General features: G+C 40.8%; 1 protein-coding gene across 1 annotated transcript in view; it reads right to left on the bottom strand.

Annotated features, from left to right (window-relative positions):
* Positions 1–5565, bottom strand: part of LOC143296276 (diamine acetyltransferase 1-like) — an 11947-nt gene extending 6382 nt beyond the window's left edge. Inside the window, exons 1-2 of the mRNA XM_076608117.1 lie at positions 5544–5565; positions 4483–4585 (exon numbers count right to left, since the gene is read on the bottom strand). Of these exons, the coding sequence (XP_076464232.1) occupies positions 4483–4548 (66 nt within the window). The 5' untranslated portion in view covers positions 4549–4585; positions 5544–5565. The remainder of the gene's footprint in view (positions 1–4482; positions 4586–5543) is intronic.
* Positions 5566–17500: the final 11935 nt, after the last annotated feature.

The raw sequence follows: 17500 nt of genomic DNA, 5'->3' as shown, positions 1-17500 counted from the left end.
TGTCATTATCTTCATAACGTTTATTTGTATTTGTATTTCTGTTTGTATTTCTTTTTATCACAACAAATTTCTCTGTGTGAAATTCGGGCTGCTCTCCCTAAGAAGAGCGCGTCGTTACACTACAGCGCCACCCTTTTTTTTTGTATTTTTTCCTGCGTGCAGTGTTATTTGTTTTTCCTATCGAAGTGGATTTTTCTGCAGAATTTTGCCAGGAACAACCCTTTTGTTGCCGTGGGTTCTTTACGTGAGCTAAGTGCATGCTGCACACGGGACATCGGTTTATCGTCTCATCCGAATGCCTAGCGTCCAGACCACCTCTCAAGGTCTAGTGGAGGGGGAGAAAATATCGGCGGCTGAGCCGTGATTCGAACCAGCGCGCTTAGATTCTCTCGCTTCTTAGGCGGACGCATTACCTCTAGGCTATCGCTCCACTCCACTTATGGTTTTATAATTATCATTTGTTACTGTTGTTTCAGTGGAATGACGCAATCAGCTGGATTAGGCTCTCTGGGCAGCCGAACATTAGGAGGATCTTCCACAGACCACGGCGGTTCACCGTGTCGAAGGCCTTAGTCAGGTATACAAAGACCATGTGGAGCTCCTTGTTCTACTCACCGCGAAATTGGAAGACCCTGCAAGCGCTTCAAGGACACCTTGAAGACAAACCTCAGAGCCTGTGACATAGACATCGCTTCCTGGGAAACTGATGCCCTTGACCGCTCTCGCTGGGGGATGCTGTGCTCTAGTGACATAAAGACGTTTGAAAACAAGAGAACGCTGGCCATTAAGGAAAAGCGTGAGCGAACGAAGCAGGGCTCAACTTCTGGAGACGTTTTCTCTTGCAACACATGTGGGAAGTGCTGCGCATCCAGAATCGGCCTCTTCTCCCATATGAGGACACACACCGACAGATAAGCCTGCCTGCCTACTCATCCGTCGGTCCGACGGGAGACTCCATTGTATTGTATGTTACTGCTGTTTCAGTATCATCATCATCACCACCACCACCACTACCAATACCATCATCATCATTGTTGTTGTTCTTCAGTTTTATTAAAATGTATTCCTAGGAATAATCTAAAGTTGGTACTTTTCCCTCCAACCAGGTTACACAACTCCAGTCCAATACTACCGAGTACTACCCCATGTAGCATACACATAATTGAACCGAAGGTCTTCTTCTTTACTGTCTTCGGGACTCTGCACTGAACTGTTCAACAGATTCCTCTAGCTCTGTAGGTTGTATGCCCAAACCGGGGTATCTGCAAATAAATATTCCCAGCCAGTCAAAGCGCTGTCAGTCCATTGCTTTTTGTCTTCCCCTCTGCCTCCATCCCTCATCATTTCCAATGAGGATTATTTTTGCAAGGCTAATGGATCTTGTTACGTGGTCGTACTAACGTAGTATTCTTTTCTTAACTGATGCAAGCATCGCCATAATGTATCTTGTGTTAAGTATATCGCGATAAAATGTCATTTCCATGGCTTGATTTCGTCTTTCCAAATCCGCCGTGACTTTCCGTCTCACACGTTGGCAGGAAAACGGAACACACCTTTGTACACCGAAGCATGATCTTCTTTTTGAAGGGGATGCTGTTGTGCTGTTGTGTTTCCATACAGGTTTCAGTCTGGACAGTGCTGGCAATTTTTTGGTACCCTTGAGAGGAATTCTGGTTTGGATTCTTCGTTGCTAATGAAGGTCTCCCTGGTTAGTGAACTGTTGAATACTTCTTAGCTTCAGAAAATGAACTGATATCAGCAGTGGTGATGGTGTTGTGGCCTGTGATACACTTGCTGATGTCTGTGATATATTTTTTCGATGTCTCACCCAAGAAGAAGATAAACATACACATGAAATTTTGGGTCCACATGAACATTAAGAACTCAGTACACGGATGCTGTGCAGTTGCCAGTAGGATTATGACCAATCGCTTACGAGCGAAACCATTCAGGATCAGTGTAGTGCAAGTATATGTCCCAACTTCAGACTTTGATGATGACCAAATTGAAGAATTCTACACCCAGCTTCCAACGGTCATCGACAAGGTTGACAAGAAAGACATCCTCATCTTTCAGGGTGACTGGAATGCAAAAGTTGGTATAAATGTCCAAGGAGGCGGGAGGGTTTTCGGCAACCCAAACAGTAATGATAATACCAATTAGAGGGGGATCGGCATGCTAGAATTCACCAGTGATAATGGCTTGGTTCTTGCTGACATCTTGGTGAGCATAAAGCATCTTGAAGATGGACATGGCACGCCCCAAACTGTCCGCATAAAAGCCAGATAGACTACATACTTGTGAAGAACCAGAACAAATCTGACAATCAATAGCACTAAAACAAGGATGTTCCCAGGAGCTGACCTTGGCAGTGACCACGACCTTATCATGATGAACTTCAAAGTATGGTTGAAGAAAAGAGAGAGAGAGAGGAGAGGGACAGCCGACTCAAATACAATCTTGACAAAGCGAAAACTCCTGACGTCATTGAGCAATTCCAACAGTCATGGGAGGAAAGTTTGCCTCACCACGCCTGCCAGAAGAAGATTTTGAAGTCTTCACAGACAGTTTCAAACACGTGATGACGGAAGCAGCGACAGAGATCCCAAAGATAAGCCGATGGATATCCAAGCCATGGATCACAAGCATTATCTAGGGTAATGTGTGACACTGGAAGGAGCCTGAAACAACAAGAGAAAACTGAAAAAAATAGGAAAGAAGTACAGTGATCAACAAGAGGATGGGTCAAAAATACAGCCAAAAAATACACCCTGAACACTTTACTTCACTGCCTGCAGGCTTTGGGGAAAGAGGTGCAACAAAGGTTTCAAGTTGTGTGACATGACAGTAGTGAAAGTCACCACACTTCTTAGCTGCTTGATATTATTATTATTAGTAGTAGTATTTTTATGTATTTATCTAATATTTTTAATTTATTTTACTTATTTCTTTCTTTCTTTATTATTGTTATTTCTTTATTTTTGTTATTTTATTTTATTTTTATTTTTATCATTTATTTATTTATTTTCATTTATTCTTTTTTTTTTTCAAGGCCTGACTAAGCGCGTTGGGTTACGCTGCTGGTCAGGCATCTGCTTGGCAGATGTGGTGTAGCGTATATGGATTTGACCGAACGCAGTGACGCTTCCTTGAGCTACTGATACTGATACTGTTTGATAATATTTCTTTTATATGAACTTCGTTTGGACCCGATTTCACTATGTTCCCTCCCGCTCCCAAAAACACACACACAAGGGTAAAAACGAAAAAAACGAAAAACGCAATTGTAATCTGCCCCAGTCTGTTCCACCAGCTTTCGACACCATCTCAGTCTGTTCAGCCAGCTGAAAGAAAGGGCGATAGAGTATCAGTATCAGTATCAGTGACTCAAGGAGGCGTCACTGCGTTCGGACAAATCAATATACGTTACACATCTACTGAGCAGATGCCTGACCAGCAGCGTAACCCAACGCGCTTAGTCAGAAAGAAAAGAAAAGATAGTAATGATAATTAAAATAAAATAAATGAATAAAAAGACAAAATAGAGAATGTAACTCACACACACACGGACACCCACAAACAGACACAGACAGACAGACATTCACCCCCCCACCCAACACACACACAGAACCAAAAAAGGAATAGCAACATACAAAAGAAGATTTGCTGGTAATGCACAAGCATGCATAACGAATTGGGATTTGAAACACTTCGGTAACAAATCGGTATCTGGCACACCGATGTAGGTGATTTCATCCTCTCTCTCTCTCTCTTTCTCTCTCTCTCTCTCTGTGTGTGTGTGTGTGTGTGTGTGTGTGTGTGAGGAGAGAGAGCGAGAGATAGACAGAGACAGGGAGATAGAGAGAGAGACAGATAGAGATATGAATTGCTGGACATACATTGTGTCGAACATATCTGCTTTTAAGAAATCATTCGAAGGCTGCTACATATGTTAATGTATTTTATTTCAAAAGTGGATTTTCTTTTAAGATGTTTTTTCATTGCTCACTTTGTGTGTATGAAAGAAGGAGGAGAGGGTGGGGAATTTGTAAAACAGGGATAAAATACTGCAAAATAAATAGAAGGACAAGCGTTTGATCGAAGAGTTCTCTATTGTGATAAGAAACTCTAGGGGGAGCTGGACAGTACAAGGTCTTCAGAGAAGAAGCCCCCCTCAGTCAAGTGTTTTGACAGTATGCTTTTTCATTCACATGAACACCCTGGATGTTTTCCATTGTCAGATAGCGATTGATGTGTTTTTAAGGCATGTTTATAGTCAACTGGATGATGTAAGGCGCTTTGAGCAGCATTGGTGCTGGATATCGCGCCATAGAAAAACTATGTATTATTATTATTATTAAGTGTTTCGGCCCTTGTGGATATTGCTGTCATTTAACATATATCCTTTTTCTTTCCCTATTGTGGTTATTGCTGTCATTCATCATATTTAACATATATCATTTCTCTTCTCTCAGCACTTACCTTAATCATTCTCATTAAATCTTGGCAGTCCTTTGGGGTGGCCTTACGAATATTGAAACTCGCCATGTTGAACAGCTTCGGCAGAACTGGTTGATCTTCTTGCCTGAAGCAGTGAATGAAGAATGGTGGCTTCAGTGATCCATACCAAGCTGACCATCTGCTGTGTTCATTTCAAACTAAAGTAATATTGCCATCACTCTTGCATCGGACCTATAAGGAGCAAAGAAACATTTTGTATCCCCATTCCTATGTTACAGATCTTTTAAGTTTGGGGGGTATGATGGGTATCCTGTAAACAGTAGATGCTGTGTGGTATTTTTTCTAAGGTAATGGAATACACCCTGTTTTCTTTGATTATCTCAGAGTAAGTGACAGCCCATAGCTGCTATTGTTATACATGTAACACATTAAGATATGTAGGAGGTTGTTTTTTTTTAGATGCGTCACACGTCTTCCTCAGTTTGAAGAATTCCGATATAATTACAGCATGTGACACTTTGTTGCACAGTCAAAGAAACCCGTCACAGAAAAAATGTAACCGTACACAGGAGAAGAAAGAGTGTACAAACTGAAACTGATATAAGAGAATAGATGTAAATTAGTTGCACGAGTACAACTTAACACATAAAAAAGAATGAACTTGGATTGTCATGGATTTTCAGCAAATATCATGACGACCATATGAAACAAACATATTGAAAGATAACACTCAAACCACAACAAAAAACACGGAGTTCATATTTTCTATGCTACAAACTACTAACACTGACATGAACAGATATGCCCTGTAAACAAATGGCGATCGATTTAAGAGCAAATTTAAGGTACATGCATACATTAACACAACACATATTTCCGGTAAAAAGAAAGTGAAACACATCTCTGTAACAGTCTCTTTTGCACCATGGGTAAGGAATGATTATTCACAAAAAAATATCTGGACGTGTTACTTAGGTTCTTCATTCAAAATTCATGTAACGCTCGATATACCACAAAACACAAAACCCTGACATCAAGCATTAATTTGCCAAGTCATTAAACATGACAAACTTCCATGTAACCTCCGATCTCTCCAGAGCACAGAGACGTTGAAGACATAACTAATTGTCCACTCCAGATATAATTCCCATAACAGGGAAGATACAACTGACATATATATAATACCATGCAGTTCTTTTTGCTGTCTATTTTATTTGATTCGCATCGCAATTCTTTGTTTCGATGTACTTTCTTTGTTTATATTTCGGCATCAACTCTCCTTTGAATGATGCATGGAGGGCATTTTGACTTGTGACCTCAAATTGTTGCAATGAAACAGCGTCATACTTATATGATGACCATTTACGAGAACAACTGTGCTTTATATGCTATCCTCGAAAATGAATTTCTTCTTCTTCTTCTCCTCTACCTCCTCCTCCACCACCTCCTTCTTCTCCTTCACTGCAGAACACCCTATATGTTTAAAACAACGAGGTTAACAGAAACAAGAAACCAGTAAGACTTTCAGCTGAGTGCCAACCCAACCTTCAAGGCTCACACGCTACTGAATTTGAAATTACCGGACTTAGACAGATAGACAGCTGCAGCTGATTTATGCCCTTGGAACAATGACGCGAGAAAAACAAGAACCCCAACACAAATGCCATCGGTGGTAAATCTATGCTAATTATTCAGCTGTAAGGACTAATGTTCCGTGACGGCAGACACACGCGTGCAGGCCACATACAATGTCATTCAAATGCAGGGTCATGTCCCTTTGATACCCCTATGAAACTAAACTATAACTAAACTAACTCTGTTCGTTTTGGTTTTATTTTTTCCCCACTTCAGACTGCGACAAAACTCCACCACATAACAATGAAGGGACGCGTATTACATCTTCACCACAGTCACAAATATAAATGATGCACACAAAACCCTTCGCAAGTGGGCTATTTCCAGTCCACCTATGGATGTCTAAAAGCAAAAGACACCCATAGGATCCGTACTGCTTTAACCTGTTTTACACCTACAGCCACTCTTCTATGTGTCTATTAGGACATAAGAATGACTCTTTCGGGAAAAAAATCCCTAAAACGACAATCGGAGGTGAACAAATAAAAATGATAATTTTGTCAAGTTTAAGATTGTGTTATACTATGGAATTATTGTTGTGATATCATTCGACACAAATTTGTTTTGCCATCTGACGCAAAATGGCATGGTAGCCTATGATGTCATCGCTGAGTCATAAGAAATGTAGGGAGGATTACGTTGCGTTGTCGCCGTTTGACGCAATATGATGCAACATAACGCCATCACTGATGTCACATGGCGTCAAACAACGTCAACTTGAGTATCCACAAAGTCCTTGTTGTCATCACTCGACATCATATGAAGAAAGGCGTCCTCCCTCGTCCAATCTCCAGTGTCATCACTGACGTCACACAGCAACAAAGAGTTTGCAATAGCACGATGCTCTCTGTCTGTCTATCTCTTAGATGCATTTTGAGCTGTTCTATACAAATTAGAAAATACAAACAGCAGTAGGAAGTTGAAATGTAGGAGAGCACATGGACAAGACCATCATCTGACATCTTATCTAAGAAGGGTGAAAGGAAGAGAGGGAAGGTGGCACCCTCTGTGCCTTCTTAAGCGTCTGAGGAAGCCTGCTCAAAATCTTCTTTAAAAATGCAGCAACGACAGTGAAAATTTCCGTGTGTAAATGCGCTGTTTGTTACAGAACATTACCACGAGAACTGAAGAGACTCCATGTATACCTTTATTAAAGAAATGCAGTGTCAAAGATCCAAACTACTGTGGAGAAATTTCTTTGCTAGAAATAAGCAGTAACCTTACAGTGCTATTATCAATTCAATATTACTAGAATGGATAATAATGACAACATTAGGTACACTTGTAAATTTCTAGCTGGCTTTAAACGAAATTATTCTACAACTGATCACATATTTCCGCTGTTACCAATCGCCCAGAAACAGTTTTCCGTGTGAATTGGTTGTATTATTATTGATATTGACAGACAGGCTTAAGAGAGAGAGAGAGAGAGAGAGAGAGAGAGGAAGTGGGGGAGGCAGGAAGGTGTGTGTGTGTGTGTGTGTGTGTGTGTGTGTGTGTGTGTGTGTGTGCGTGCGTGTGTGTGTGTGTGTGTGTGTGTGTGTGTGTGTGTGTGTGTGTGTGATATTCAATGTAAACATTGATATTTGTGCAGTCATGTTCATACCTGAACAATGTATCACCGGTTACCTTCGTAAATATACCACTGAGCTAAAACTAATATACAGCTCAATAGTATGATTATACGCAAGTAAATTTCAAACAAGCGTTTCTACTCCGTTATCATGCTGTTCTAAACATAAACACTATACATAAACACATACACCTCTCTCTCTCTCTCTCTCTTTCTCTCTTTCTCTCTCTCTCTTTCACACCCTCCTACCCACACACCCACAAAAACTACCAACAATATCAACATAAAAGCTCACATATTTCAGCTTGAAGCTTTCATCTGGAGGGTGTCATTGAAAAACAAAAAAACACCCTAAAATGAAGGGTTCAAGCTAAAATGTTGTTGTTTTTTTCTACACTTACTTCCATCATGATCCCACTCGCTACCTGTCGATATACTTTGCAGCGTGTAATCATCATCAAGACAACCAGAATCACTTCATTTGATCATCAACAGTACTTTCAGTTTCTATCACGTTTTCGTATTTGCTATTGTCGACGTTGTGCGGAAAAATCAAACAAAATTCTAGCCACCTCTTCTGCATATTACATCCTGGCAGTCATGTTGACACACTCAACAATTTTTTGCTTATAAAAATGCATCGAAATTGGACCAAAACTTGTTGAGATATTGCTTCGAACTGGCATCAAGGCAGTCGCCATTTGCAAGGAAGTATCCGTACTCACGTAACCGTCTAGACTGTTGATTACGCAGTCGCTCCTATCCGCGCTTGGAAGTGAGAGGCTCAATTCAAGTATTTGCCAAAGCCAGCGAGAAAGAAGTAGAGTTGAGTTTAATGATACTGTTGGCTGGCGCCCTTTAAGGTCAAATTGCTCAGGACTCGGGTCTTGATTCGGTGAAAATTGCGTGGTTCGAGAGGGCGAGTCCTGGCAGACTTATGGCAAGTCTGGATACTTTATATCGTTTTTTTCTTCCTCTGTCTAACCTTCTTCAGTGGCGTCCCAACCACGCCGCTCGTTCCGACTTACCCCATCTACAGCCACCCCACCAGGTCTGGTTCCGTCACAGACACAGCGCCGGCTGTCCACAGGGAATCGAAAAACTGGGTCATGATATGCGGCCATACAACAGAAAAGACTGCACAGCTGCTGAGTCAGTCAGTTCGGTTATGTTCAGCAGTGTCTGGTCTGATTGTTCTGTCATGCCTAGTCTGATTCTATATACGTAGGTTACTACCTGCCAAGACCCCCCCCCTCCCCCACCCCCTTTACTGACTTATTTGTGGAGCTACGCTGAGTGAAAACCAAGAGGATTGGAGGATGCTGGTTGCCAGATCGCCTGTGGCGCCCCAACGGTCCACAAGACTACGGGATAGGTGAAGGTGGGTGACACTGAGTGAGCACCTCACACAATCAAATTTAACTTATAACCGAGATCAGTTCCCTGCTCGTTGATTTGAATTATAGCCCAGAAAATTTATTTTCAGTCATGTCTGATTTCAACTACATTATAGATTTCACACACACACACACACACACACACACACACACACACACACACACACACACACACACACACACACACACACACACACACACACACATATATATATATATATATAACTGAATAAGTGTATTATGTATGTATGTATGTATGTGGAGGCAACTGCTATCCCAACTATCTGAGCTAGAATTTGATTATAGTGAAGAGCGTCTTGCCCAATTTATATCCCCACTCTCTTGGCCAAGAGGACTTAAAGGACAATCGGCGTTGGGATGGTTCCCAAAGGCCAACAAGCCCACAAGGTTGCAGCACTAAAAGCTAGTGCAATCTTGCCTCATAGTTTGAGAGTCATAGTCCTTCACGAAATTGTAATGAAGAAACCATTGATCATACAGCTCCCACTTTGCTGTTGGCCTAAATGAAAAAAAAGAGAGTGACAATCTGGATAAAACAGTATAAGGCAAAATAATAGAATTAGCAGAGAAAAACAGGAAGGTTAAACTGTTAATTCATTCTTATGACAAAAAAACAACAACACAGCATTATGAAAATGGCAGATTCTGCGCTGACCACGTTCTGTAACACCATCCAAAAACAGCAGAAATATGAATTCTCACCGTCGTCATCGTATTCTTCTTTCTTTGAATAGTGTGCTTCTTTCTTTGTTGACTGCAGCTTCTACGTTTGCTCCTATCTGGGCAGGTTCTTGTTTCCCCAAACAACAGAGTATCAATTTACAATAAGTATTAATTTACATGAGAGAGAGAGAGAGGAGTAGTGAAGAAGAAGACGAAGAAGAAGAAGAAAACAAAAAAACAACAACAAAAGAACTGATACCCCCCCCCCCCCCCCCCCCCGTTGCTAATTATGCTGCATGGTAATTAAATGTTCGGCGTCAAAAAGAGATCATGCACAATTTGACTGCTCTCTCTTTCTCTCTCCAACCCTCCCAACTCGACCCCCCCCCCATCCCCCTTCACTCCAGTCCCCGCTCCTAACAGTGTATGGGCCGGTGGCTTCACAATTATACTGTGGCCAGTGTCAGTGTCAGTGTCAGCATCAGTATCTCTCTCTCTCTCTTTCTCTCTCGCTTCTACATTAAAACTTATAGTTTCTTCCGGAGTTAATCTTTATATGTAGCCAGTGTCAGTGTCAGTGTCAGTATCGGCATCAGTTCTCTCCCCCCCCCCCTTCTCTCTCTCTCAACAACAGAACCGTGTCAGTCACCAGAGGATCTTTAAGATGCACATTCGATTTCCCAAACGAAAGGAGTTTTTTTTAAACACTGGTAATGTAGTTTTTGCATACGTTTGATCTGACATATTAAAAATAAAAATTCCAGGAGTATCCGCTTTAGTACTGCGAAGGTTATTGCCTATGCAAGATCCTCCCCAGCTTCCAGGGGGGTAGATATTTTGTTTTGTTTCGTTTTGTTTTGTTTTGTTTAGAAATTCAAAGAATGACAGCTGGCGTAGATCATTTCCATATTGTATTTCCTGTCAGTATTTGCAGCGATCGTTATAAAAACCACCATCTCGGAAGTTTCTTTATCTTTTTCTCTCCCACGTTTCTCAGTGTATCTTTTTTTAAACCCCAAATATTGTTTTTACTGTTTCTTTTTTGTTACAGCTTTAGAACATACAGTTACAATACATTGGATTAGTACAACGCATGGAAAAGCAGAAAAAAATACGCAAAGAGTATATGCCACAAATATTTTTTTCATATGTATACGCTTCATCTGTACCTCTGAGCATACCACTGACTTTAAAAGAACAAAAAAATTTTTTTAAATCCTAAATATATCATCATCGTCATGACAATCATCACCACCATCATCGTCAGCATCGATTAGCCTTTTCTTCTGTTGAGTCTGTAGTTATTTGTTTGACAAGAAAGAAGAAGGGGGAATTAAATCTTTAAAAAGAAAGAAAGAAAGAAAGAAAAAAGTAAAATGAAAAAGTTTTTTGTGAAAACCCTCCGAGAAGAACACGACTTTTAAGCATGGACAAAACTTGCAAGGAAGTGTTTGAAAATACTCGAAAGCGCTAAAAACTTCGTCTGTAAATTGCCCGGACGTTTTTCAAGAGTCGTGTCGTGAATCTTCCTTAATTGTTTACGCTTACTTGAAAGATAAGACAAGAATAACTTTCTTTTCTCATTCCCTTTCCTCATTCCCTCGACCGCTGGGGTCGTTGGGCATGAGGAAGATGTCATCGCTCGCCACGCCGTTCTGTTGGCAGCTGTCGTGAGGAGATCTGGCATCGACATTTTGGTCGATCGACATGTCGAATAACTTTATTATCTTCTTAATTGAGAGAAATTACATCAGGTGCGGCAAAACCAACGCAGACAATTACTCAACACAAAAACATAAACACGACTTAATTAAAATGAATCAATAACATATAAGACATTAATATAAAAACTATTGCATATATATTCACGAAAAGGCCAAACATGGCAGCCTTTCTCAAAACAGCCCCACTCCAAATTCCGACCTCCACTACAGGTGGACACTGCCAGGCATCACCCAGGACTCACAAAAAAATTAAAAAGGTAAAAAACCCAGCTTGACTCGGGATTCGATGCCCGAACAATGCTCGGGCTTATGTGCGAAAACACGCACACTGGCGCCCGTGCAGTTGCAAGGAATCGAATACGTGTTTTCATAAATCATTGGGTAGAAAGAAGTGCAGGGGTCTAGCCTTTGGGCTATCACGTCCGTTGTCTTGTCAGCCAGAAGAGGCCCGGAGACGCTAGACCCAGTCCACCGACTGCGCTCAGCGACCTGAAGACAGTAGAGGACATCAGAACACTGAGGGTCAGCCCGCGGAACAAGGGATGGATGGATGGATGGATGGATGGGTGGTTTATTCATCTAAGGCCAGTGCTCCTCATGAATGGGGCACACAGAATGCAGCAACAATCTGTGTAACTGCGTTTAATCAATAATCTTAATGGGTTCAGTAAATCACGAAGTCATAATAAATCGTAACTGAAATGCTATGCAATGAATAAATAAACTGAAAAAAAAGTCCTCACAATACTTTCATTTAGAAAAGCAATTTGTAAATCTAACCGCGGTTGATTAGGGTACAGGTATATACAAGTGTGGTGGAATGTATCGTGCTCTCCAACTGGTTATTCAATGCTGGACAACGCAAAACAAATCATAATATTCAGTATTTATATAGCGCTGAATCTTGTGCAGAGACAAATCAAAGCGCGTTCATACTAGTCATTCACACGCATGCATGACTCTAAACTTGAGAAACTGAAGACAAAGAAGAGGCAGGGAAGAGAGGTTATCTTGGGAAGAGATGGGTTTTAAAGCCAGACGTTGAAAGAGCTGAGTGTGGAGACCCGACGAAGCGAAGGAGGAAGTTCATTCCAAATGCAAAGTCCAGAGACAGAGAAAGAACGACGGCCGACAGTGGAGTGTTTGAATCTGGGTATGCGTAAACATAGTGAATCCGAAGCTGATCGTAGAGAGCGAGATGGGGCGTAGAAGTGATGGCTGCAACAGAGATAGGAAGGGGCAGATTTGTGAATATAGGTATCACATAGAGTGTTAATCTTCTACTTTATTCTTTGTGAGAAAGGGAGCCAATGGAGATGTTGCAAAAGAGGAGTGATTTGCTCAGATCTTTTCTGTCTGAGGACAAGTCGGCCAGCAGAGTTTTTTTGGGTTTTTTTGTTGTTTTTGTATGCGCTGAAGGGACTGAATGGATGAAGCAGGCAAACCAGACAATAGAGAGTTACAGTAGTCAAGGCGAGAGAGAACGAGAGAAACGACGAGTCTAGATGTTGTGTCAGTGGACAGATATTTCCGGATTGAACTGATGCTCCGCAATTGACAATGGCGGGATTGACAGTCTGACTAATAAATTTTGCATGGACAGTGTGTTGTCAAGGACAATGCCGAGGTTCCTGACTGAGCTGGAAAGAGGGATGGATGTACTGCCAAGTTTGATTGTGTCAGTTGTGATAACAGAGAGTTTTTGTCTAGTTCCCATGATGATTACATCGGTTTTGTCCGCGTTCAACTGTAATCTATTTGGAATCATCCAGTTTTGAATGTCCAGGAAGCAGTCGGATGTTCCTTGCAAGAGATATGGCACATTTTCAGTGGTATCACTTTTCTAGAGTTGAGTGTCATCGGCATAAGCAGCATAAGAATAATGACTGATAAAGATGCAACGAGAGAGAGAGAGAGAGAGAGAGAGAGAGAGAGAGAGAGAGAGGGAGATTCAAGATTCAAGATGATTTATTCATATAGGCCAAGGCCCCTTATGAAGGGGTATGTGAACAGAATACAATGGAAAACAAAGAAAAACAAAAACAAAAACAAAAACAAAACAAAACAACAACAACAAAAACCAACAAAAAAACAACTCACGCAATACAATACATATAGAAAACTCGATATAAGGAGAGAGAGAGAGAGAGAGAGAGAGAGAGAGAGAGAGACAGACAGACAGACAGACAGACAGACAGACAGACAGAGACAGAGAGAGATAGACAAACAGAGACAGACAGAACGGCTTTTATTTTCAATATTCGAGGATTTAGATTTTAGGTATGGCCTATTCTTCCAATCGTCCTTGCAAATCTACATCAATTACAATAGCACTAATGCCTTTAATGAAAGACAGATATGATGAAGAACACAGACACACACAAAGACACACAGACAGACACACAGACAGACAGACAGACAGACGAACACACACACACACACACACACACACACACACACACACACACACACGCACACACACACACACACACACAGATTGACAGATGGATTGTAGAGAGAAAAAAGGGGAGAGGGAGGAAGGGAGGGAGGAAGGGAGGCAGAAATGTCATCAGTATCGACAACCGGATGACAAAGGCCACATTGTTGTCACCCACGAACGACAGTAGCAATTAATACTACAATGACTACTACCAGCATCAATATTACTTGTACAATTGCTCCTGAAAATGCAAAACTTGTTTTGAACTTATTAATGCAGGTGCGTGGTAAAACGTACTATTAGAGTCATATCGGCATGAGGCTCGGGTAAGCAGATGTTGTAGATATTGTGGTGCCACGTTATTATACACTTTGTACACGAGTAACGCTTTATTGAATTACTGTTTTTGCAATGGAATGGTGTTTAATCTGGCTTGTTTTCTAGCGAGATTAAACATCCGTCCATTGCAAAAAACAGTATTCAACAAAGCGTAACACACACACACACACACACACACACACACACACACACACACACACACACAGAGGTGGGGGTCGGGGTGGGGGGCTTGAAAGGACAAAGAAAATAGGGGTGACCTCAGCAGTCACTCACATTTCGGGGTATGAGCACGTGCATATTCCTGGCGGAAGAAATAGAGAACTGACGACGAATGAGGAAATCCCCGTTGTTTCATGAAGGTGTTTGGAATGAAATGGGAAGATAGATCATCGGACCAAGAGCAACAAACCTCTTTGGTACTGAGGCCATTTTCAGTTACCCAAGGAGGCGCCACTGCGTTCGGACAAATACATATACGCTATACCACATCTGCTAGGTAGATGCCTGACCAGTATCATGGCCTACGCGCTTTTGTCAGGCATTAATGCACTCATATATAAGATAAGATAAGATAAGATAAGAATAACTTTATTATCTCCAACTGGAGAAATTTGGTCAGGTGCATTATCACAACATAGACAAGTAAACAACATGGAGACCATAACTGTAAAAGCCAACAACAGCCCCTACAAATATTACGAAGATACAAATGTAAAAAATATCACATACATCGTTTCATACATACATCCACACACAATGCAGGTAATAACTAGTATTCTTTATGTAAAAACAGAAAGAATTAAGAAACATTATTTGAATATAATTATAAACATAGCCTACTATACTGCACATTGATTATAATAGACAGATAAGATAAGAATAAAGATGAATTGCGGAAAACAACAACCAGATAATCAGCACACACACCCCCCCCCCCACACACACACATATATATACACATATATCAGTGCGTATTTCTTCTGCAGAACAACACATATGTTGACATGGGTATTTTTTCAGTGCGCAGAGTGCGTGTTGCACACGGGACCTCAGTTTATCGTCTCATCTGAATGACTGGACGCTCAGTTTCATTTTCCAGTCAAACGTGGGAGAGAGAGGTTTAAGTACTCTGTATTGGCAGATGGACGTCTTAACCATTCTGACACCTTCCTCCTCTGAGGCCATGATCATCAAGACACACTGCTCTGAATGGGAGGAAAACACCTCGTTACAAACCCCGGAACCTGATGAGTAATGACAACATAGCAGGGTACCGAATAGTTTGAGAAGAGGCGGGCGATAGACTTTGAAGTATTAAATTAGATTATGTATATAATCCAGATCATTGTTTGCTGACCTTAATGATACCAACCGTTTGTATTTTCCAACAAAAATGTCCTTTTCTTTATGATAATCGTCAAAATTTAACATTGTACGTTTCCCCAGTCTTAACCTTATTGAACCTTATAATGAAAAGTGATTTCTTTGTGGCTAATTCGTTGCTTTTTTCTCTTTTACTAGAAATGTATCTGAATATGGGGTGGGGGTAAACTTTAACATCGCTGGAAATACTTTGTCTGCCAATATCAGATTTGGTTTAAAAACAGTATGAAAAAAATCTTCACAGTCATACCAATAATAGGTTCTAAGTCTCCCGAATTCAGCCGTATTTCCGTATCATTGACAGTTTTATTTTGTTAAGGTTCGTTCCGAAATCCGAAAATTCTATAAACAGCTTCCCACTGACTTGCTGGAAGGTAGGTTGTGTTTGGTGAGAAGACATGACCTCGTTTTTCTTGTTCACAATTAAAAGGAAAGAAATACAAATTCTGGACAGAACACATTCATTGATACTAACTACACCATGTAAACACCATCGACGTGTTTACTGCATATAAATATCCTGAAGTGGACACTGAATTAACTGGAATGAACATAAAAGAAAAAAATGAATCGATCGTTTCTTCGTCAGTCGATTGTAGACTGGTTCGTGCATATCTAGAGATCTACCATGGGTTGTGATGTCCTTGAAGCGATGGCAACGTCTCCTTTACCACCGAAATAAAAGAATAAACAAGATACAACAAAATACACAAATAGCATGATTTAAACAGCGTTATTACGTCCAACACAATCACGCCTATTTATCACAGGAAGAAGAAAGCAACAACATTTCTTTAAATGTTATATTTAGTCAAATGACGTCAGATGCGGCTCAGCTGTGGGGATTAGTCTGCTTGTTTCGGAACTGTACATGCATGGTTCGATCCTGCTCGCATGCCCTTTTTTCTCCCAAGCTTATGATATATATATATATATATATATATATATATATGTTTATCATATTTAATATAGACCATTTTTAACGATTTTTTATTCTCGTTTTTTCTCCTCATGATTCCTTTACTGGATAAAGCGCGAAGCGCAAGTGAGTCATGAAGGCTTTGCCTCTTGTTAGTATATAATTTGACATAACTTGTTGCAATTACCGCCTTTCTTTATGTATGACATTCATTAGTAGATTGTCTGTCTGTGGTTTACAAATTTGTATTTCCATTATTTGTTAAACACTGCAAATGGGACAACGCCAGAAGCTAATTCTTGGAAACATTCACCTGGTGAAATAGTCTTCATGTATCATTGTCTGTCAGTGTTGTTGACGTGCTGGATACTGTCACTGTGGATGTTTTATTTTGACAGTCCCTTGATGACTCCTATAGTCAGCTGAGCTACATAAGTTGCATGAAGAAACCAATGCTGATATATGCTCACAAAAAACTACCTGACAGCAAATTCATCTTCGGATTCTGCACGATTCTACCCTTCTCTGGGATTATTGGTCTTGAGGAATTTTGTCATCACCCTGAAACAAATACAGAAACACTGTTTGGTTTCATGTCTGAATTTGCTGCCACTCAGAATATAGATGTAAAAGTTGATGGCACTGTTACTGATCCACAACATCACACATATAGTCTCTGCCACAGCTAGCATTTCATTGACGTTTTCATCCTCAATTTCATCCTTGTAGAAACCGACAGCTTCCAAGTACATGTCCAGAATGCACGTTGGCAGCGTGAGTAGTAAGAATGCCAACGACGTCAGAATGAGAGTTGTTGTCATGGATGAGACCTTGGCAGATCGTGACGCTGTCTGTTGTGCTTTCTTCCCTGTCAGTTCAAGAGAAATGCGCACAGATTGCATGGTCCGACGGATCAGAACAGCATTGGTAATAATCAGGAACAAG

The sequence above is a fragment of the Babylonia areolata genome, chromosome 21, assembly GCF_041734735.1.
Source record: "Babylonia areolata isolate BAREFJ2019XMU chromosome 21, ASM4173473v1, whole genome shotgun sequence".
In the NCBI taxonomy this organism is placed as follows: domain Eukaryota; kingdom Metazoa; phylum Mollusca; class Gastropoda; order Neogastropoda; family Buccinidae; genus Babylonia; species Babylonia areolata.
The sequence above is the reverse complement of the archived record's forward strand: the minus strand, read 5'-3'. Positions and strand labels throughout refer to the sequence as shown.